The sequence below is a fragment of the Uranotaenia lowii genome, chromosome 1, assembly GCF_029784155.1.
Source record: "Uranotaenia lowii strain MFRU-FL chromosome 1, ASM2978415v1, whole genome shotgun sequence".
Taxonomy (NCBI): domain Eukaryota; kingdom Metazoa; phylum Arthropoda; class Insecta; order Diptera; family Culicidae; genus Uranotaenia; species Uranotaenia lowii.
The window spans coordinates 200679929-200703191 of NC_073691.1; the positions used below are offsets into that span (position 1 = coordinate 200679929).

Here is a 23263-nt window from a genome sequence, read left to right on the forward strand (position 1 = left end):
TAATTCCGAAACTGTCCATTTTAACGTCGTGGTTAAAATTTTATTTGTAAGCTGGAAATTTGTTAGAATTTGAAATCGATATAAATCGGAACAAATATCGCATCCAATATTTCTAAATAAAATATAAAAAAAGTCTACATTTCGAAGAAACAGAAAGTCTTGATTACGAACACAGATCTGGCTTTATAAGTTAGCTAAGAAATAAAGATGTAAAATTCAACAAAAAAAAAAACTTGTCAAAAACAGGGACATGGTGGCTTGTGGTTGTACTTCTTCTTGGGTTCTAGGATGGAGACTGGGCAATCCTCGTTCGGGTAGTCCCAATGTTCGCGTAGCGCATTTTTATAGTCGCAATCATATTGATGAGAACGGATATAGCAATACTTGTCTTGCGGTTCTGGGTAGGTTGATGCCTGGCCTGTGGGTTTGTGAAGGAAAGATTCTTAAAACAAAACACAAATAGTTCAACTTAGCTACATTATTTCAAGTCAGTAGTTTAAAGACTGTTGTTGGGTGGTCCAAAGGAAGGGTATGTTTCAAACCGAAACTTGGAAGGTCTTTATCGATTTTTGCCTTAAGGGCACTTATTTTTTAATGGAAATTTGACATAATTTATTCTAGCTAAATTTCAAAATAATTTTTTGGCTCTATCTTTTTGCACGTGCATCAATTGCTCTTCAAATTTGGGATTCTTAATCTAGACGTAACTTCACTCATTCTATTCAAAGAACGTAAGATAATACAGGTCAAGCCAAGAAAGTTATTAAGTGTAAAAGAGAAGTACGTCAATATTAAAGTTAACCAAAAGAGAAACTTTCTGGCAGACTAAGGAACGATTTCAGTCCCTAAGATTTTGTTTCGGAAACATACCCCTATTTTGAACTACCGTAATTTAGCGATAATTAAAAAACCATAAGCTGCTTCGCTGTTCTGAAGGAATGTTTGTATAAGACTCGCACACTGCAGACTTTCTATCGGCCTTTAGTTCGGTGGGGTCGCTCTGCTAGTTTAAAACTCGAGTCAACCGGGTTCCACATTGATTAAGAAGCCAACGAAACCAAGTCGGTAGAGTGCGGTGGTCTTACTGTAGTAGTGTCTTTATGTCTGTGTCTGATCATCACTTATTACAAAACTGACGCATACCTTTCTCATATGCGTATTCCATGACTCGAACCGCTATTTCCTTCGAACACGTCTGAATGTGGGACAGAGGAGGGTAGAGTGATCCCCGCGATAGATCTTCTTCGGTTATAAGGTCAGCAACTGCTTTTGCAGCAACCAAGAACACTTCGTTTTTCACGTGATGCAGCCCAGATGCGATTATGCCTAGAGCAACGCCTGGAAAGATGTAAGCGTTGTTGCCCTGACCGGGGTGGAAAGTTTTCCCGGCGTATTGCACAGGTGGAAATGGTGAACCGGAAGCAAAGATACATCGGCCTTCAGTATTATCGTATGCTTGCTGTGCCGTACATTCGGCTTTTGATGTTGGATTGGAAAGTGCCATAATGATTGGTTTTTCGTTGTTAGCTGCCATGACTTTGAGGATTTCAGGCGTAAAGCCGCCACCTACCGTGGAGCATCCAATCAGTACTGACGGTTTAGCTTTTTCAATCACCTCAATTAAACTCTTGGAAGGTTCACTATCTCTCATATAAGGATTTTGCGGGTTTTTCACATTTGCATCTAGGCGTTCTTTGGTGAGCAAGCCGTTTTGATCAAACATCCAGATTTTTTCTCGTGCTTGTTCGGCTGTTGAACCTTGTTCTATCATAGCTGTCACTATCAGGTTAGCGATTCCGATGGCGGCTCCCCCAGCTCCAAAGAAAACGAAGCAATGATCGGTCATTTTCTTATGAACGAGTCTTTCAGCAGCGTAAAGCCCCGCAACAACAGTTGCAGCCGTGCCCTGGATATCGTCATTAAACGTGCAATACCTGTCTTTGTACCTATCAAGAATGTCAAAGGCGTTAATTATGCCGAAATCCTCAAACTGAATCAACGTTTCTCGGCCATATCGCTTGACGGCAGCTTCCATAAACTCATCTAGCAGTTCGTAATATTGGTCACCTCTGATACGCTTTTGTTTCAAACCTATATAATAGGGATCATTCAACAACTTCTCATTGTTGGTTCCTACATCGATGGTAATAGGTAGACAAAGATGAGGTTTGACACCCGCAAGAGCAGTATACAAAGTCAACTTTCCAACCGATATCCCCATACCGGAAGCTCCTAAATCTCCCAATCCTAGGATACGTTCGCCATCCGTCACGCATATAGCCTTGACGATCGGCTCAGGCCAGTTCTTCATCAACTCGAAAATGTGACCCCGATCATGATAGGTTACGAACAGTCCACGTGGTCTTCGATAGATCAGACCAAATTTTTGACAGGCTAACCCAACTGTCGGGGTGTACACGATTGGCAGCATCTTTTCGATATCTTCGGTGATTAGTTTGAAAAACAACTTTTCGTTTCGATCGTGCAGGTCCATTAAGAAGGTGTATTTTGCCAAATCGTTTTTCAAATCACCTAGGGCAATCTTAAGCAGTTCCATTTGTTCTTGCTGCGTTTTCACTCGTGGCGGTAGTAATCCATGAAAGCCTAAGGCCTGTCGTTCTTTTAGCGTGAATCCAGTCCCCTTGTTAAGTCGGGGGCTCCGGAGATAATCCAAACCTTTAACTTCTCCGGTCATCACCAACTCTCCACCGACTTCGTGGATTCTGGCGATCATGGTTTTCAAAACGCTTGGAGGTCTGTGGAAAAAAGGAACATTTTCAAACAAGCTCGAGTTTGGCTAAGAAATTTTTTCTTGCCTTAAAATTTTAAAAATCTTCATTGTTTGTCAAATTTTCCACCAACTGCGTAGATGAAGCAGAATCGTTTCTCCAAGCACACTGCGATTGGATGGAATTTAAATCTCAACAATTCCGCTGGAGGCTGTGATACAACAACGATAAAATCAAAGATCGAAAAATCGTCTCAACAAACAGTCACAGTGTATTCTCATAACATTGATGATCGAATTGCGGTTACATTGGCTTCTTAAAGATGGATGGTAGTAATTTCTAAATTAATTTTTCTTAACTCGCATGATGGAGAACAAACCGATATTCACAAGGAACATTACGATGGGTTGATTAGATTCTAAAATAATAAATTATTACTTGTTTAATTTGTATCTTGCTTTTACAACTACTGCTGTGCTAACGGATCTGGTTCAAGGAGCTGTTAACTCTAGTGTACCAAGATAATCGATGTTGTTCAAGCAAATCATTGATTTATTTGTGTCTGAGATAAAAAAAACTGCATCGCAAGGTATTTACCAAGTGATATATTTTTGACACACTTTCGTTTTTTTTTACGATGAAAATCGAAAACGGGTTTGGCAGACCCACCAGTGGTGCATCGAAATTAAAATCATTACTAGACACAGGACACTGATATCACAAATTAAAGGAAATCATAAACCAAGTTTATTTTTTTTTTAAAAAGGTTTGATCGAACGTTCTGTTCGTTTAGTATGGGTTCGAGTAATTTAAAATACCTAAATGAACAACTAAAATGCCAATGGGACTGTGAGGCCACTTTTTGTGCTTAACCAGTGGAACAGAACATGAGATGGAGGAAAATGAGTGCTGAGCAAAAGTACGGCTAAATACTGGATAATTTAGTGAGAACCAGAGTGGTAAAGTTTCTAGGCTTGCAACTTAGTGGGCACGATCTCGCCATCCTTGACGTCAAGTTGTGGCGGCCATTTCCAGGTGATGGGCATTGCGCTCTCATAATTGAAGTTGTACAAATGAGACTTGATGTAGCTTATCTTATCCTGGGGTTCAGGGTAAGTTGAGGCCAATCCTGTTGAAAGATCGTTGAAATTAATTGAAGGTTCCAAGTTGAGTGACTGCCAAAAATGCATACCTTTCTCGTAAGCGTATTTGGTAACCCCGACGGCAATCTCGAGGGAACAATCCTGGATGGCTCCGAGCGGCGGGTACAGAGAACCCTTGTCCAGATCTTCCTGTGAAACGTGATCGGCCACAGCCTGAGCAGCGATGAGGAACATATCTTCCGGGATATGGTGCGTTCCAGTTACGATGACTCCGAGAGCGATGCCGGGGAAGATGTAGGCGTTATTTCCCTGACCGGTGCAGTAGGTCTTGCCACCGTACTGAACTGGCGGGAACGGCGAACCCGACGCGAATATGCAGCGCCCCTGAAAACACACAAGAATTAGTTTTTTTTTTCTTTTTTCTCTTGCGATTTTAAACCAGGGTTAGTATCAGTATGAAGTTTGTGAGTTAATATCTGAGATCGAAAAGAAGAGATTGTCTTTATATTATTTTTAAATTTTTACTCAAAAAGCGAATATTTTCAGTGAGACATACTTAGTCAAAAGGAGTAATAATGAACAGAAAAAAAAAACCAACCCTGTCAAACAGCTCTAGAATTCAAAAAATTATTAAACATCTTCAACGAAATAATTGCATCTACGTTACCTCTGTGTTGTCGAATGCAGCTTGAGCCGTACACTCGGCCTTGGATGTAGGATTCGAAAGAGCGAAAATAATCGGACGCTCGTTATTTTTGCCCATGGCCTGCAAGATTTCCGGCGTGAAAGCACCACCGGCGGCCGAAGCTCCGATCAGGACCGTTGGTTTCACTTCGTGGACAACTTCGGCGAAGTTTTTCATCACTTTGTGATCCTTGGCGTAGAATGCCTTGTGACCTCCGAGTCTTCCTTCTGGACGACCTTTGGCCAGTAAACCATCGATATCAAACAGCCAGATCTTGTCGCGGGCTTCCTGCAGAGAACAACCCTCGTTCTGCATAGCCCGTACCACCAGATCAGCAATACCAATAGCAGCTTCTCCGGCTCCCAAGAATAGGAACGTATTCTCCGAGATCTTTTTGCCAGTAATTCGCTTGGAGGCGAGTAGTCCGGCTACTGCCACCGAAGCCGTACCCTGGATGTCATCGTTGAAGGTGCAATACGTATCCCGATATTTGTCCAAGAAACGGAACGCATTATGATTACCAAAGTCCTCGAATTGGATGAGCGTATTCTGGCCATACCGCTTGACTACCGCTTCCATGAACTCGTCAATGAAGTCGTCGTACTCCTTGCCGGTAACTCGCTTATGTCGCAGCCCCACGTACAGTGGATCTTCCAGCAGAGCCTGGTTGTTTGTTCCGACGTCGATAACGATCGGTAGACATTGATGTGGCGGAATTCCAGCCAGGGCAGTGTAGAGGGCAAGCTTACCGACGGGAATTCCCATCCCGCAGGCACCTAGATCTCCGAGACCCAGGATACGCTCACCATCAGTAACGACAATGGCTCGCACATCTGACTCTGGCCAATTCCGCAGCACCTCATATACATATCCACGATCGTTGATCGTCACGAACAAGCCACGGGGCCGACGGTAGATCAGTCCAAACTTCTGGCAGGCCAGACCCACTGTTGGGGTGTACACAATTGGCATCATCTTCTCGACATCCTCGGAGATCAGTCGGAAGAATAACTTTTCATTGCGATCCTGAAGATCCACCAGGTACAGGTACTTGTTGAGATCTTCCTGGTAGCGAGAGATCGAAATTCGACACAGCTCTAGCTGCTCCTCTTGGGTCTTGAATCGGGCCGGCTGCAGCCCGTGGATGCCCAGGATCTGCCGTTCTTCTAGCGTGAAGGCTAGACCTTTGTTCAGGCGCGGATCACGCAAATGATCGATGCCCATCACCATCGACGGCGAGATGATATCACCGGTAACCTCATGGTATTCACGGGTTTGGGTGGCCGTTGCAGCCGTAACTGCCTTCAGCAAGGTTTTTTTCGGCGAGGACGTTGCGGCACCAGCACCAGCCGCTGAAATAGTTTTCAGCGCATTGGTGGCCCCGTTAAGGCTGGAATGATGTAAAATAAAACTCGTATTATAAATAGGTCTTGGAATTGTCAATTGTTAGTGAGTAAAGAACAGCTACTTTTTTTGGATTGACTTTTAGTTTTTGAGGTATTTTTCATATTTTTGTTAAATATTGCAGCGCTAATGTAACTACACCACTGTAACCGGTATGAAACTTCCTTTCTGATGAATATAAATTTATTTAGAAAATCTTGTGTAAACATACTTAAAATCCAGAGCAAAATTGAATTTAAGCGTTAGAAAATCTAAAACCTAAAAATTTACTTGGTAGGCTGTGAGCGATCAGAGCGAACACGTTTTTTTGACGGCGGAAAACTGTAGAATTTAAAATGTTTCAAAATGTAAATTATTTTATGAATTTTGTGTAGTTAGTGCTAAAAAAATTGTTTCATAGGAAGTGATTAGGTGACTGCAGTTTGAAAGTTGAAGTTGAAGTTGAGAAGCATCGATTCCAGGTTGCCTACCACAGGATAGCGATGGAGTTCCCCAGATCCCTTGTACATCGGCGGAGATCGACGTTTGATAATTCTTTGGTGAGTCCGTTCCGTTGGGGGTTTTCTTATTTTAGTAAACTAACTTTTCTCTCAACTTAGAGTTCTTATTATCGATTTTTTTATTAATCGATTTAATTTTTACAAAACAAACCGATAAAGTCCAACTATTCCAGCCAATTAACATATGTGATTAGTTCAAGTACCGTATATTATTCTGATGAAAATCTTAGTTAGAAAAGGTATATTTAGTACAACATAATTCAATAATACTTAACAGAATACTTCGTATCAAAAAGATTTTTTTTATTTCACCTAGTATTTCGATTTACGAGGCATTTTCGTGCAAGGTTTTGCACGATGGTGTCTTGTCCGAACCAATCCCGGTAACTGCTGGAGTGAGACAAGGTTGTATCTTATCACCGCTACTTTTTTCTCATCGTAATGGATGAGATTCTGACTGGATCGAACCGAGGATTGCCGTGGAATCCTTCAACAATCGAGCAACTGAACGACCTTGACCTGGCTGACGATATTGTTTTGCTCGCCCAAACACAACCGGATATGCAGAGCAAACTCGACGACCTCACCGAAAGTTCCAAGGCAGCAGGTCTCAAAGTCAATGTCGGAAAGACCAAGTCGATGGAGATCAACACAGCAAATCCCTCCAGTTTCATGGTAGCTGGGCAACAAGTTGAGAAAGTGGAGTGCTTCCAGTATCTTGGTAGCCAGATAACGCCTGATGGTGGTACCAGAAAAGACATTGAAACCCGGATCAGAAAGGCCCGATTTGCGTTTGCGAGTCTCCGAAACATCTGGCGGTCACGCCAGATCTCTCTACGAACGAAAATCCGAATCTTCAACTCAAACGTCAAATCCGTCTTGCTGTACGGGCGTGAAACTTGGTGCACATATGCGGTAACGACGCGAAAACTGCAAGTATTTGTAAACCGCTGCCTGCGGAACGTCATTCGCGCTTGGTGGCCTAGCAACTGGATCTCAAATGAGGAACTACATCGCCGGTGTCATCAAAGGGCGCTAGAAATCGAGATTCGGGAACGTAAGGGGAGATGGATTGGGCACACGCTGCGGAAAGATGGAAACGAGATTTGCAGAGAGGCGCTAGATTGGAATCCAGAAGGACATCGAAGAGGAGGCAGACCTAGAAACTCGTGGCGGCGAAGCCTAGCCGCTGAAATCCGAACTGTGGCTCCGGATCGTCAACAGTGGAGGTCTTTTACCACGGCCCTATGCACCGGTGGATCGGCGCGGGATCATTAAGTAAGTAAGTAGTATTTCGATTATGCAATGAAACGTTTGTTTAAATTCAGTTACAACAACAGGTTATTTATATGCAAAGTGTCATTTTCCTTTGCAGAAAATATGACATTATTTGTTTTATTAATATTCTGTCGTTAGTTCATTTAAGCTGCATCAGAACATTTTTTTTAAATTTATTTAGATTGGAATTTAAATAGCGAAAAGATCCCATTAATTTGCAAGATTTGGTGTACAATATTAATTTCAGTATATAGCATTCGATATAACATTATCAAAATCATAATAACATATTTTTCTGCAAACAGTTAGTAAAGTTTGCTATGTTTCGATGGTTCATTTAATAAATCAATAAATAAATCAATTAACCATGCAAAAGTAGAACTATCGAGCTACTACGCAATCCAAAATTTTTTCTACACGAGAATTAGTTCCAAATTGAAAACGATTTATTGAAATATTTACAATGTTTATGATAATAATTAATCCTCCTCTCAAGTACGGTATTTCAACGTTTACTGTGATTTAATTTTCCTCTTTGACTACTAGGACGTGGCCGGCGCCGTTATTGACCTTTTTTTTTCTTTTTAAAAAGGCAGAGCATGAGTTTTGTACATTGAGAATGACTTGCTAATCCCAAGCTGCATTCTTTTGGCCCTTGCACAAAATTGATGGCCTCGATCAATCACGGAGTAGCAACCATTGGCGATGTGGAACTCATTCTACTTAGCCACGCCAGCGATCATGAAATTCGAAATGCATTGAATGATTTGACACAATATAGTTTTATATTGTTAGTAAAACCATGAGAAAATGATGGTATTGTTGAAGACTAATTGAAGCATTTCGAGCTTAATGATTTATGGTGGATATGAGTAGTCAAACAAGCTAAGCTAAGCTAAGCTGAGAAAATCTAGAACCTGAAAATTTACAGAGTCATTGACTCGATAGTGGACTGCATTGCATTTCAGAAGGGCATGAACCAATTACTGTTATGGTGTGAAACGCGTGGGATGGAAGGAAAGTGTAAATGCATAAGTTTTTCGAGACTAGACTAGAGCATCAATTGTATTCGACTATTCGCTCAGGGACTTCACATAAGAAAGAGTTTCAACGATAAAAGATCTCGGAGTTACTTTCGATCAAAAGCTCTCGTTAGCACAGCATATCTCGACATCCACAGCAAAAGCGTTTGCTTTATTCGGATTTCTTCGTCAAAATACACTGAGCTTTGCAGACTCCTATGCCCTTAAAACAGTTTTCTGCTTGTTACTACGAAGTGTCCTGGAAATTCCTGGAATACGCTGCACCTCTTTGGACATCTTACCAATCCGTTCACATCGAAAGGATACACACTATTAATTTTTTGGTGTAAATTTATGTCACATTGGATGCACAAAATTGAAGCATCACTTTTGACATAAATTTAAAGCAAAGAAAACAGAAACGCTTGAAGACATAAATTCTCAGACTTAAATTCAAGGCATATTCGACATAATGTTATATCATAAATGATGTAATGATGTAGGCATATTCGACATAATGTTTATCATAGATGATGTAAATTTATGTCAAATTGGATGCACAAAAGTAAAGCATCTTATTTGACGTAAATTTAGATCGCCTCTGAAATTACATTGCTTTGAGTTAAATTTCAGTGACGTTAGCTTTCAGAGATATTAATTATTAGGAAAATAAATTAATTTTCACAGTTTGCAAAAAAAAATTATTCATCGTTATTTTTGTTACAATTCAATGAAATTACGATTCCCATAATTTGGAATAAAAATAAGGATGAATGACTATTTTTTTTTCAAACTGTGAAATTTCACATGAATTTATATTAATAAAAATTTATTTCACTAAAATATAAACTGTTACTTTCACGTAATTTCCTTGGCATAAGCAGTGTTATCACACATTAAACTCGATGATTTCCTACCCATGATATTTCAAGTAAATATCTGTTCGGGGCCAATATAATTGTTTACAGTAGATTTACATGGTACAAATAGTTTTGATAAATGTTTGTGGCATTAGATTTTATGTTATAAAGAAAAGCACTGATATTTCTTGATTTTAAAACATTTATTTACCATAAAATGCACTCACTTTGCAAAATAAATGCTAAACTAAATCGATTCAAAACAAACCGTCACGAGCCTATTTCCGGATGTTTTCTAAATTAGAAAAAACTATTCAATTTTTTTAAACCGAAGATATCTTTGGAATCTTCGATGAGCCACATTAATTTAGCAAACACACATATTGTCAAAAATGAAGCAGTCCTCATCAATATCTGTGAAATATTCCTGATACTTATTAGGTATTTATATTGATTTATTGGTTCTTCCATCAGCAACTCGTTAATAGTACAGTTCGTTCAGGTATAGGAAGGTTCAAAGTGTGAAGTAAATTTAATGATGTATAGTATTTGTACAGTTAAGATTTTTTTAAACATTCCGACTTAATATTAACAGTAATTTGTTCTTACGAATATTTACACATTTAAAAAAAATAGTTCATTGCTTCAGGTTTTTTTTTTAATTAAGTGAGCCTTCATTTCTTAATATTTCTCAAAAAAAGAAAAACAATAAACATTTTGAATTAAATTGCTTTTTTACTTTAGGTTTGAAACGCATGAGAATCTCAAACACATGGAGTTTGATTAAAATGAGTGAGTTACAAAAAGCGAAGAATTCAACTGGTCAGAACGAAGAATAAAAATCCTCTACTTACTCTAAGATCATACCTGGGTTCCACGGCTCTTATCTCGTTGAAAACAGTTACAAAGAACCAATCCAACGGGACTGCATAAGATTGTTTTCTTCTTTTAATCCTTTCGTTTTCTAGCATTTCACTTGCTGAATTTCACAATACCGTCATATGAAATTTGTTTTATAGCAGTCCATTCGATAAATATTCGAGTCCCTCGTAGCATCAAATGAAGTATATCCATTGATCAAGAGTTGAATCAGGAACCACGAACATCTGAATAACCAACCTAAAAAGCGGGCGGCGTCATGGAGTGTGATGGGCTGCAAAAAAAAACGAATAGAATGTTTTGATCTGATTATGTACTAAACGAGTTAACATCTTACCGGCTCTTCAAAAACAGTTGAACAGTATAATTCAATGTTGCGGTGAAAGTCTGGTTCGGTCCAGATTTGCCTCACTTGAGATAGATATTCAAATTTCATCATACTGATTTAAATGAAGTTCCTTGGGCAGTTTTCGTTGGCCCGCAGATGGTCTAGATGTTTTTTTCTTCTTGTCCTTATTGGAAGCAGCTTCCGTCTTCAGTGGCTACGCGATGAAGGCAACCATGGCTCCCTAGGTGACCGGAAAGTTGATTTTCTGCCAAATTGCTCCGGTTGTTTTGAACTCAACGCGTATTTTCTCGAGTTTCAATTTGTTATGAATGACTGTAAATGTAAACACAAAAATGACATTCTTAAAGCCATAAAAAGGGAGAAAAGAGAATAAAGAGAAACGCCAAATAGCAAACGAGTGCAAAAAGGCCTTTTGATGATAGAATAGCACTGTTCAGGCAGCGTTATAAAAGTATTGCATAAATGCAAAATTTGAAACAAAGAAAAGTTATAAATTTTTGTTCGAATATCAATGAAAATTCAGAAGAAAAAGTACAATGAAATGGTTTGAAAAGCAAAAATCAGTGATTGTGCTGTTGTGCCAACATGGAATATGAACTTTTTATTGAATTCTCCACCAAATTGATGGAATGGTTGACCTAACTTTACTTGCCTTTTAGGTACTTAGCCCGTTGATTTTTGTTTTTCAATCCCCCAACAGCAGACGCGGGGCCCGATTTTGGTTGCTGTATTTTAAAAAAAATCTGTTTGGTGTGTTATACAGGATTTCAAATTTTTAAGGTAAGCAACCGTTTAGTAATGATATCTTTTTTCTGATAGTTTTGGGTTGCTAAAGAATGCAATCGGCAAATTATCAACTGGAAATCATTGAAGACGATTCTATTTTTTTGTTGTTCTAATTCGAAAAATATTTCTTGAAGCTCTTCGGGATAAAAATAACCGTTTCCAAGAGAATGTGTTATACATTACGGTTTAAAGCACTAGAAATGATGTACACATTGCACTTTATAACACTCACTAATATTCTATTTTGCGGAGAGAAATTTTTCGCGACTTGAATCGATTACAAATGGACGATCTGTTTGAAAAGATTGATTCACTGCAAATGAAATTCATGTCATGCGGGATTTCATGTGATGAATTGTGTCGTTACATGAAGACGCATGCGACCGATTTTAATCTTGAAACATTACATGATATTTTATGCAATATAACTTTAGCGTAAAGCATAATTTAATTTCACATGTAATGTGATATTACATTTGTTTAGTTCTGTAGATTTACAATACACAATAAAATAGAATGTGAACGGAGATTTACATGAACAGGCTTTATAAATACATGAAATCACCCGATTCCTTTCTACCCATGTTCTGACATGTAAGGTCACATGTTTTATCTAAACTTTGAAGATTTGTTTGTGTTTTTACATGTCTTTTTAAGAGTTTTTTGTTTTCGGTTTCAAAAACTGAAAATTCCGTGCAACGTGACATTACATTTTTTTTTATCTGTGAGTAATGTAAATGAAAGAGGGCTAGTATCAGTTAGTTTGGATTTTTCATCTTCGTTGTAGCAAAGGACAAACGCTATCTCATTGTAAATTAATTTTATTACAAAATTAAAGAACAGGTTACTTACGGTTTTCTATAGCGCTTTTTAACCAACTTACTTCTATGTTGACATTTTTGTACCAAATAAGATCTCCCATGGTGCTGCTGGATTCATTCCCTCGGTTGTTGTTGTTGTCGAACGAAGCCGCTGCTTCCAGCGTTAGTCTGCTGCTGTTGATTCCACTTATTGCTGCAGCACTTACGTTCAGCACCGGATTAAAGATTTTTTTTTTCAACTGAAAAATATTTAAAACACAAAACATTATTTTGAAAACAAAAGATTTCTCACATTACCTTTTCAGACGGCCACAGATAAACTGAAAACCCCATGAATTCCACTCGATTTTACAAACCGACGATCTCCATCTTAACTCTCTTACTGAACGGAAGAAGGAAATGTTTTTATTCATGTCCCTCAAATCAAATCTGCGGCAAGCTTCTTGAATGGCTCAGTGGAAGTCAACGACTGATTGATTTCAACTCATGATTTTACATTTTCGCTATCGTTTTTATATTTACATGACATAAAAACACATCTCTTATGCAATAAATTTAGATCATTTCGAGCTTAACATTTGTTCCAATGTGTAAATTTTTGTAGTGTGCGTCGTTTAGAGACAAAATGACGTAAAATTAGATCTGATCTAGATTAGATAAAAAAAACTATTAGGTGTTGAAGCGTTTCTGGCTCGTGTAATTTTAGAAAATTTTTGGTGTGTATTCAATTTGTGAAATTTTAAACGCCTTCATGTAGACAACGTATTTGTGTGGACAATGTGGATGATGAAATCAAATTTAGTTTTAACGCAAAACATCGTGCGCACACGAAAAGGCGTTTAAATTTGTTTCTAGCAAGAACGCGCTAGTTAAACTGTCAGCTGGTCAAACAAGCTTTGTCTACGAGTTCCTAAATTGTATAAAAATGTTTACGTAAGAAATATGAAATTGATGTTATAAAAGTGTTGTTAAACTTATCTCTGCTGGTTAATCCTCGGAATAAACAATCCACTGTTCGGCTGCTTGCGGTCCATGGTTGTTGTCTTTGATTCTGCCTCCTTAGACGCACCGATGGTTCAACCGAGACAGCCGATAGCCTGCACACTCGCAGGTCCCAGTAGTGACGGAGAGCACGCTCGGATCGGATCTGCTTTAGCCGCTCTAAATCTTCACGCAGCTTGGAGTCCACCGAAAAGGTCAGCTGCAAATACTTGCCACCGATGATGATGCCATTCTGTCTGTTCAGGAACCAATTTTGAATTTTGTACTGGGGAGTGGGTTGGAGATGATGATGATGATCCTCCTCATCGAAGCACTCGCCAGTCGGCTTTAACGGATCGACATCGGTCTTCTTTGACGTAGCCAACACCCTCGATGGTGGTCAACGCAATCGGTACCGTCCGTTTCCATCGATGTTGATGCTCAAAAAAACTACAACGAAGTCGCAATTTTTCCCGTTTGAAAACACCGCAATCAAAACAAACAAATCAATCTCACACACTTATTTCTTTTACACTGGTATTGAGTTTTAAGAAATTAATTTTACATCATGCACGACATAAATTTGGGATCCTAGATCTAGTTTTCACTAGGTCGACCTAATTTATTTCTACGGGCATGAAATTTAGGTGTAAAGCGATGTAAAATCAGACGCTTTCTAATTTAGATCCAATAAAATTAGGTGTTCAAGCGTTTCTGGCTCGTATAATTTTCTAAATTTTTTGGTGTGTAGAGAGAAAAAAAATTCTCCACTTTGCCCTGGCGAGCTTCTGTATTTACCACCTTATTCTGAGAGATCCCAGCCAACAATTTGGTAGGTATATCAAAAGATATACGTACGTCTATGTCGACACAAATCATCGTATATGACGTTAGAAAAAAGCATATACCTACCAAAAGTGGAGGCAACACACCAAAAATTTTTGAAAATTACACGAGCCAGAAACGCTTAAACACCTAATTTTCTTATGATTTAATTCAAAGAAGATGTAATTTTACATTACTAAGATCTAATTCTATTTCATCTCGCATCTAATTACCACATCGTGTTTAGTTTTATCGCGAGCTTCATGAAAAACGATCGTTTAACAAAGTTCTTGTAATAAATCTGATCGCGTATGATTTATGTTATTTTATTTTGGTGTTATAAAGTGCAAACCTCTCAATGGAACGCGAGCATAAGGACAGAAAATATGATCCATGGAAAATTCAGCCACGAATCATGGCAAACTTGGATGAATGAAATTTTATCGAAAAATCAAACGTACCAATGAAAATTTGAATATGAATTATTCAAATGATTCCATTGAATTGTGAAAAAGAGCTTTCGGATCGGATCAAGCCGCGGAAAAATTTTTCTTCGTAAAATCGAGTTTAAGTGAGTATTATCAAGTGCAATGTTTACATTATTTCTTGTTCGGTCAGCTACTGGAGCTGTATCTGTGCGATCCGAGCCGAATATCATCCAGACATTAGAAAAGTAAGTGGAATCAGCTAAACGGAATATTTTGTTCAAGATAAACAGTGTGCATGATGTCAATAATTACTCGTTTACAGAATATCGAAACCTGAATAGTGAAGTTATTGAGATGAAGTGTTACATGGACAAAACAACAACGTCCATCGGTAGTCGTACCCACCTAGTAGCTGATAACTTCGGATTTGGTCGTTTCCAGCGCTGAACCACTGATGAAAGTGAGGTCCGAGTGTTTCCATACAAGCTTTAGCTTGCGGAAGCATAATCGCCAACGGAATGCTACATACTACTACAGAAAATGTATTCCAGGTAATGTCCTCTCGATACCAACCTCGATCAGTACAAAAAAATATCACTACGTATAAATACATACGTATATTATTTCCAGATAGTAAACCTGAAAAAAACTTAAAATAGTTGAAAATAAACTGAAATTTCTTTGTTGGTTCCAGTTTTGAAAGAATTAAATGTAATTTTGGTACCTTCGATGAAGTCGTTTTACGATGGATTTTTATAGAAAAGTCGAGTAAACTCAGCAAATAAAAATTGAATAAAATCTGGAATCAAAACTTTGAAATTTTGTATAAAACAACAATGCACATTCAAGGTCAATTTTATTTTTGTTTTGCTTAGACACGCGAAACGTAAATGTAGCTGGTTTAAATAATTTTAACACCAATTTCAATATCTATAGTAAGAATTCAAAATGACGAAACAGCAGAATTTTAAAAATGTGTCGAGATAAATTTATACTTATTCAAATATTGAGTTCAGCTATTTTTGTGATTATTAACGTAACACAAACTCAAATGTTATAACCCAAACGGTTTTATAATGTCTATTTAAAGTCAACTGCTTTGCTTCTATCTAATGTTCAAGAATTGTACCCTGTAAATAAGTTCAATTTAAAAATAGAATCATGCAACGAAAAATGCGGTTTTCTGAAGAGGTCAAATAAGTCAAATGAAAACAAATCGAGTTGTTAGCTTAATGGAGTTCGAAAACCCTGCATTTAGATTGTAAAAATTTACTAGAAAGATATTCTGTTTTAGAGATATTGAGAAAGCAAAATAATATTTTCACCCTAACTTCAAACACGATTTTCTAATAACAGTGATTATATAATGCTATTTTAAAATACACAATGAAGTATCAAGACAAGAAAACAGGTGGATAAATGGTTTCAGTCACCGAACCTACCTTGGTTAAAATTTCAATTAGTGTTAGTGAAATATATATAGTGTGTATGTCATAGAAGTGTTCAATGAAGTTTGGTCAAAACCGATAGAAATGCATTGACAGTTGATCAGCTCTTTTTCTGGGCTTTTTACTGGGCTGTTGATTAAACAGCTATTCAAATACTAACGCGCAGTGTTTATTTTAGTTCTTTATTAGCTGTTTTGTTCAAAATTTCAAAAAGAGATTTTGTCAAGACAAATCAATTTCAATTTGCCATCTCGAAAGGCAATTTCATTTAATTCTTCCCAATTACAAGTCCACAAAATAACAGATTAGAACCCTTTGATTACAATTTGAAAAACAAGTACCTGATTAATATTTCATACTGAGATTATAAAATCAAATCAAATTTTATTTCAAATTTTATTCAACTTTTCATTTTAGATAGACCGATTTCTATCTGGTATTGAACAAGCCTATTGTTATGAAGTTAAATTTTCTGGTTTTGCTCAACATGAAAATAACTTTTACGGTTCTTCAGGGTAACACGGAGTAGGTCGTCAATACGATGGGGACCACTCTTAGGAATACTTTCGGTTGTTTGCCGGAGGATAACAACACTTATACCAGGTAAGATTCGATTAATGATTTGAGTTTCTGTACATTTTGACCAGTACATAACAAATTCAATAATAACGTTTTATTTCCTTAAAACAGGTCTCTTGATGGTATTTTTCTTTCTCGTCAGGCTCCGGCGAAATACGTGGTGGAATTACCTCTCAAAGTGGACTTATGATCCGGAATCTTCTCTGCTTTTGAATATTGCTTTGATCCCATCATTCATCCTACGTTTGTCTGAGACCGACACTAATCTACCCCAGGATGCCCAGGGTGTTTGGAGGATAACATCCTTGAGCGCTAAGCTCCGAAACATAATTTATATATGGATTAAACTGCCGCTGGAAGCATAATTGTCACATGTTACATTTTGATATGTGAGGTATTTTGGTGTCTACCGCCTCGTTGCGATGAATATTTTTATTATATTTAATAGAATCATATTTTTTAGAGTGAACTTGATGTTTTTATCAAATACCGAAAAACAAAAAACTTTGAAATAACTCCTCTTGATAGCAAAAAGTAGAAATTTTCAGAATGTAACATGTGACAATTATGCTTCCAACGGCAGTAAAGGTTAGTTTATTTAATACAAATAGGGATCATTGTATGAACTTCAATATTCTTGAGATTTAAAATTGATATTTTCTTTTCAGCAAGTATAATCATGTTCACAAGCCCTAGTCAGATGAATTAGAAAAAAGAACCGTAGAACCTAATACACAGAGCTGATCGACGATTAAACTAACTCAGCCTGCAGAGTACACACTATTAAATTTTTGGTGTAAATTTAGGTCAAATTGGATGCACAAAATTGAAGCATCACTTTTGACATAAAATTATACTTGAAGAGACAGAAACGCTTGAAGCCATAATTCAGAAAGACATAAATTCTTAAAGAAATAAATCATCAATGATGTAAATTTATGTCATAAAGGATGCACAAAATCAAAGCATCGCGTTTCACATAAAATTACATCGTTTTTGAAATAAAACTACACACTCATGAACAGAATTTTATTTCAAATTGCTTTATTTATCGAAAATCGACTACCCTTTGGAAGTCATTATTTGCGGATGTCATCTTTGAAATAACACCCGTTGAATTAGTTTTATTCCAACAGCATTACAATGTATTGTTTCAGTTTTTACCAAAATAAATTTTTAATAATTTTTTTCACGGAAACAGCATTTGTAATTTCTCTTCATTATGGCTTATAAATATTAAATTAAAAACTTTGTACACACTACGTAAGATTGCATCACATATGATGTATATAAATATTATTATAAGGTATCAAGTTTCTTATCTTCTAACTCCAAAAATCTATTGATGCGTAATATTTTGCTAGAAAGCAGTTTTTTAGGACTAATTTCCCAGATTTAAAGTCTTAACATAATCTTGAAATTTTCATTTTACAAACATCAATGAAACTCTAGGAACTTAACTGTTCCTGACGTCAGCAGGGTCAGAGAGCTTTGCACACAGCTTAAGGAATGTCATGTGGTAGAAATGTGGCAACTGTTGCAATAAACTGCTTATGTTATGCTTATGCTTTGTAATCTCTCCACACAAAATCATGTTGCTGGTCTCAATTCTTATGAAATCCACCTGGACAAGTTCATAAACTGTTGATAGAGCTGGTATGATAGCATATAAGAGTACACTAACTTACTTTTATCAAATAACTTACGAAGAAGCATCAGTACTGATGAAAGCAACTTGTCAATCCAATTATGACTAACCAGTTCGTTCAAAGGAACCTATTTTGCTTTTCATATAGAACTTTGTTGAACAAATGTTCCAATACAGCACCTTTGAGCGGGTTGAGAAACACCAACATCTGAAATTTGTAAACCCGTTTATTTCACTTTTTGGTTGTTTTTATAATTAATTTGATCTTACCTGTAAAAGTCTCTGTCCATTGTGTGGTAATGCATATTCAGGGCATGTGCCAAGCGAGTCCTTCAGCAATTTGAAGGAAACACATTCATCATGGAGCCTTTGGATTTCGGTTTTTACTTGTGTCCACCAAGTGCCAGGCTGGGCCACTATATCGCCAAGAATTCCGAAGTCGGCTCATGCCGATACCGCACATAAAGGTGTTCCGGGAGCTCTGAAAACTTCCGGGTGAAATTTGATAGCCCGGTTTCTCGAATATTTTCCACAAAATGGTTGGTTCGATGAAAACTCCGCCACTTTTCACAACTCACAGCACAGCAGGAATCTTTAAACTAATTGAACGAGTTTCTTTTCCGCAAATTATTGCGGAATTATGTGAATTATCACGAAAACAACAAACAATTAAAATAATCTGTCAAAATCTGAGCCGCTGCAACCTGACGAAACCACATTAGTGCCGCTGTACTTAAATTCAAATAAGGCAAACACGGAAAGGCTAATGAATGATAAACCGAGATGTTAGCGTAAATTGAGCCGAACGTTTTTGTAGAAATTCATGGACTTACTTGGAACTTATCTTCATGTAATTTTATGAATTGATTATGTGTGACTAAGACATGTGTGTGTGTGTGTGTGTGTGTGTGTTGTTTAGATTGCAAATGATGTAAATATAGATCTTTTCATGATTAGAACATAATAATTCTAGTCTTGAAGCGTTTCTGGCACGTATAAATTTATAAAATTTTTGGTGTGTAGAAGCAATCATGTCTAACACAAGATGACACTGACGAGGATAGACTAATAGGATGAACTCGAAAGCTTAATGAAAATTGGTAAGGCTACGATAAATTTTACATATTTTTTTCCTAAAAAAAATGCTTATTCATAGATCTCGGTTGGGACGCCGTTCCGGAAAGCATCATCCAAGCGATTGGCACAAGTTGAACGGTGTAAAATGTAAAAGCTAATTGATATGAGAAATTCATATTTTAACTTTTGAAGAAAATGGCTTAAGTTTACTTGTTGAGGATGGTCTTTAAATTTAACTTGTTACTACTGATTTGTAATCATGTTTAAATCCAATTAACAAGCAAGAAAGATATAGAGAAACAAATTATTAATGAAGCCAAAAACCAAGACTAGAACGAGGAAGAATGATCAACAATTTACCAATTTAGAATTTATTCAAAGAAATCAACAAACATTCCTTTTACATAAACTTGAGGTATAAAATTAAACATGTTGCACATAATAAACAATCTTACTCAATTGAAGTTTTTGTTTATACTAATTTGAAGAACTTCCAAGCCCTAGAGAAACATTTTGAAATGAGGGTTCAAATGTAATCTTCCAGTAAACAAAACAATTGAACGCAAGCGGAGATTTACATGAAAAATGCTGGTATGACTGCATGGAGTAATTGAACGCAAGCAGAGATTTACATGAAATGAGCTGGTATGACTAAGTTAAGTTATCTGTAAGTTATGTTATCTGTATGACCTGATTCTCTTCTACTCATGCAGTTTTATGTAATAATACGTGGGTTTATATTTTTCAAACTCAAGTAGGGTTACATGAAATGACCAGTATAATCGCTTGTAAATGGCTGATTCCTTTCTACCCATGCTGTTACATGTGAAATCACGTGGATTTTTCTATGTGTGTGCATCGTGAAAAGTGAATATCAAAGGCTAGCGGCAAATATTGCAAAATATATTTAAATGATATGAAAGAATTTTTGAATAAGATGCATAAACAATATAAGAATATGAATATCAAAATGAAATGTATGCTTCTAAAATTGTGTCTCCGAAAGCTCCTATGACTAAAAATACAAACGACGCTGAATCAAAGCAATCGAAAGATTTTTATTAAATTCAACAACGTTATAAGCTAAGTTCAGATACGGGTATTTCGATAGCAACTTGTGGAAACTTACTATTTTTATCAGTGAAGGTTTTCAATCGAAAACGCTCACTGAAGAAGATAGTAAGTTGCTATCGAAATGTCGATATCTGAACTTTCCTTATACTGTGGTTAAATTAAAAGGAATTTTTCGATTGCTTCGATTCAGTAGAATTATTTACATATTAGGATGTACGATGCTATTTTATATCATCAATGATCTAAATATATGTCCAAAACGATGCTACGCTTTCGTGCGTTCTACTTGACGTAAATTTACATCATAGATGATGTAATATTATGTCGAATGTGCTATTCAATTATAGCCGGACATTTTATGTCTTCAAGCGTTTCTGTATTTTCCAATGTAATTTTATGTCAAAAGTGATGCTTCTTTTTTGTGCATCCTTTTTGACCTAAATTTACACCAAAAAATTAATAGTGTGAATATACGTACATGTTTTCGTTATTTTCTGGTTTACGACATCGACAACATCATATGTGATGTCATTTACGATGTTAGAAATACTTTGGTACTTTATGTCGCATTGGCGTCGTTTTGTACATTACATTAAAGGATTCGATTCATGCGCATTAACGATGATGGGAGGATTGACAGTTCCATCCACACTTTATGCGATGTGTGTTTTACTCTTTTACGACTTGAAGCGATATGATGATAAATTGGTGATTTAAGTCACCCTTAATGCGAGGTGTGTTGAACTCTTGTACGACTTGAAGCAATCTGACGATGAATTGGCGATCTAAGTCACCCTTTATGCGAGGTGTGCCGAACTCTTGTACGATTTGAAGCAATCTGTCGATGGATTGGCGATTTAAGTCACCCTTTATGCGAGATGTTTTGTACTCTTGTATGACTCGAAGCAATCTGACGATGGAATGTCGACTTATGTCACCTTTTATGCGAGATGTGTTGCAGTCTTATACGATGTTCAGAGATTTTAGCATCGGTTGACATCTTAAGTCACATTTTATAAGATGTGTGTTGTAAGCTTGTACGATATGATGCAATTTGACATTTGATGGACTCTTTAAACGATATTTTATGTGAGTTGGGATGTACTCATGTACGATTTGTATCATAAAACGATTTTGCGGACCACTTTATGTAGCATGTTATGTGTAATATTGTGATTGAAATACGACGCTAGGAAAAAATAAAATTAATTGATGATTTTAACTGATTTTTATTATAACTAACGTTGAAATGCACTAATTATATTTTCGTAGGTACCGCAACCGGGCATTGTCCCGCTCGCTACTTTCCTAACTGCCACCGCGTCCATGCCTCGCTCAGGATCTTTGACGCCTCTTTCTTTCGGGTTTACAGCGGAATTTGCCGGGCCACAATTCTGTCTGTGAACATTCCTTGATACTCGTAGTCACATACAAATCGCCGGGTAATTATCCGGCGGGGTTTTTTTAGTCTGAGCCTAGTAGGGGAGAGTAATCCTGTTATTTTTTAAAGGAAAATGTTAGTGAGGTTTCTGTCCAACGTTGTTTTTCCAAAACCTACCTTTATTATTTTATTTCATCCGTTTGCTTGTTCGCTTTAGTCGTCAACTTTCACAAAATTTAAATGCTGATACTAAATTGCAAGCACGATCGCAAAATTGCACATCCACTGAACACGATTTATCACGATGATGTTTTAATATCATGATGAGATGTGGGCGAACGCTAAGTATCTGTTAATACGAATCTGATTTGATCGCATTAAATATATTTATATCGTGGGTAAAGTGACCGATTATACGATTATAATTAAACTTGTTATAATATTTGTAGCTATATCGGAAAGACACGATGTTAATTTGCCTACTAATGTGACATTCTAGTAAACATACAACGTGATACGAAAGACGATGCTTACGTAGTATTCTTTACGAATTTATTCGAAGTTATTTACGATTTCGATTCGAAAGTAATTTGTGTACCAATAAAATGCTTCTTAAGAAATCTTATGCGATCGTTATAAGATTTCATTTGACATCGGTGGAACTAAATACGACTTCATCCAACATATCGTAACTAAGTCGTATTTCATTGGGATGTTGCATCTTCTACGATAAATAAACGATATGATCGAATGGTAAGTGTACATATTTACGATTCCGATTTGAATGGCATCTATATACGAGTTCGACGATGATTTCTTTTACGATTTCATGTTGGCTGGGATGTAGTTTTCTGTCACTGACGTCTTTGAGACAAAGGAGGACGTACTTGCAACGGATTTTCGTGTACGACATCTTAACAAACGTTATTGAGTGCCCGCAATTGCTGTATTCTCACAATCTGCACGCTCCGGTTCGACAACTGTGGAATCAAATTTTTTTCTGGCTACCAAGAAGCAGAACGAGTTTCGGCCAAAATCATCCACTTCATAGACGCAAATCCAGGACAGGAACCGATGTTTAAACGTTCGATCCGTGATTTAACTTAATTTTAAAATAATACATCGTATGTTACTTAATGGAACGCAGTGCTGTGTGCGGATTTCGAGTGAATAGTCGAGTTCATTCGAATCGCGCAGGGGGCTTCGACAAGGTGATGGTCTATCCTGCATGATGTTCAACGTGGTGCTAGAAGGTGTTATTCGACGAGCGGTGGGCGAAATGCGGGGCACGATTTTCAACAGATCCAGTCAACTTATCTGCTTTGCCGATGACATTGATATAGTCGGCAGATCATCTGCGGCGGTGGAGGAGATCTACCGCAAACTGAAACGCGAAGCAGGAAGGA

At 37.1% G+C, this 23263-nt stretch overlaps 2 protein-coding genes and 1 long non-coding RNA gene across 3 annotated transcripts in view; all 3 read right to left on the reverse strand.

The window, feature by feature from the left end:
- Positions 1–201: 201 nt before the first annotated feature.
- Positions 202–2941, reverse strand: LOC129744034 (NADP-dependent malic enzyme-like). Its single transcript, XM_055736361.1, has 3 exons — positions 2817–2941; positions 1144–2756; positions 202–418 (listed from the first exon to the last, which is right to left on the reverse strand). The coding sequence occupies exons 1-3, from the start codon at positions 2837–2839 to the stop codon at positions 237–239; spliced, it is 1818 nt and encodes a 605-aa protein (XP_055592336.1). The 5' UTR covers positions 2840–2941; the 3' UTR covers positions 202–236.
- A 36-nt stretch (positions 2942–2977) lies between these two features.
- LOC129744029 (NADP-dependent malic enzyme-like) overlaps positions 2978–23263 on the reverse strand; it is a 24321-nt gene continuing 4035 nt past the window's right edge. The window contains exons 3-5 of the mRNA XM_055736348.1: positions 4500–5907; positions 3922–4216; positions 2978–3858 (exon numbers count right to left, since the gene is read on the reverse strand). Coding sequence (XP_055592323.1) covers positions 3698–3858; positions 3922–4216; positions 4500–5907 — 1864 coding nt within the window. The 3' untranslated portion in view covers positions 2978–3697. The remainder of the gene's footprint in view (positions 3859–3921; positions 4217–4499; positions 5908–23263) is intronic.
- Positions 9499–16315, reverse strand: LOC129744041 (uncharacterized). Its single transcript, XR_008736789.1, has 3 exons — positions 15056–16315; positions 10798–11121; positions 9499–10734 (listed from the first exon to the last, which is right to left on the reverse strand). It is a non-coding gene; the product is annotated as an uncharacterized LOC129744041 (long non-coding RNA).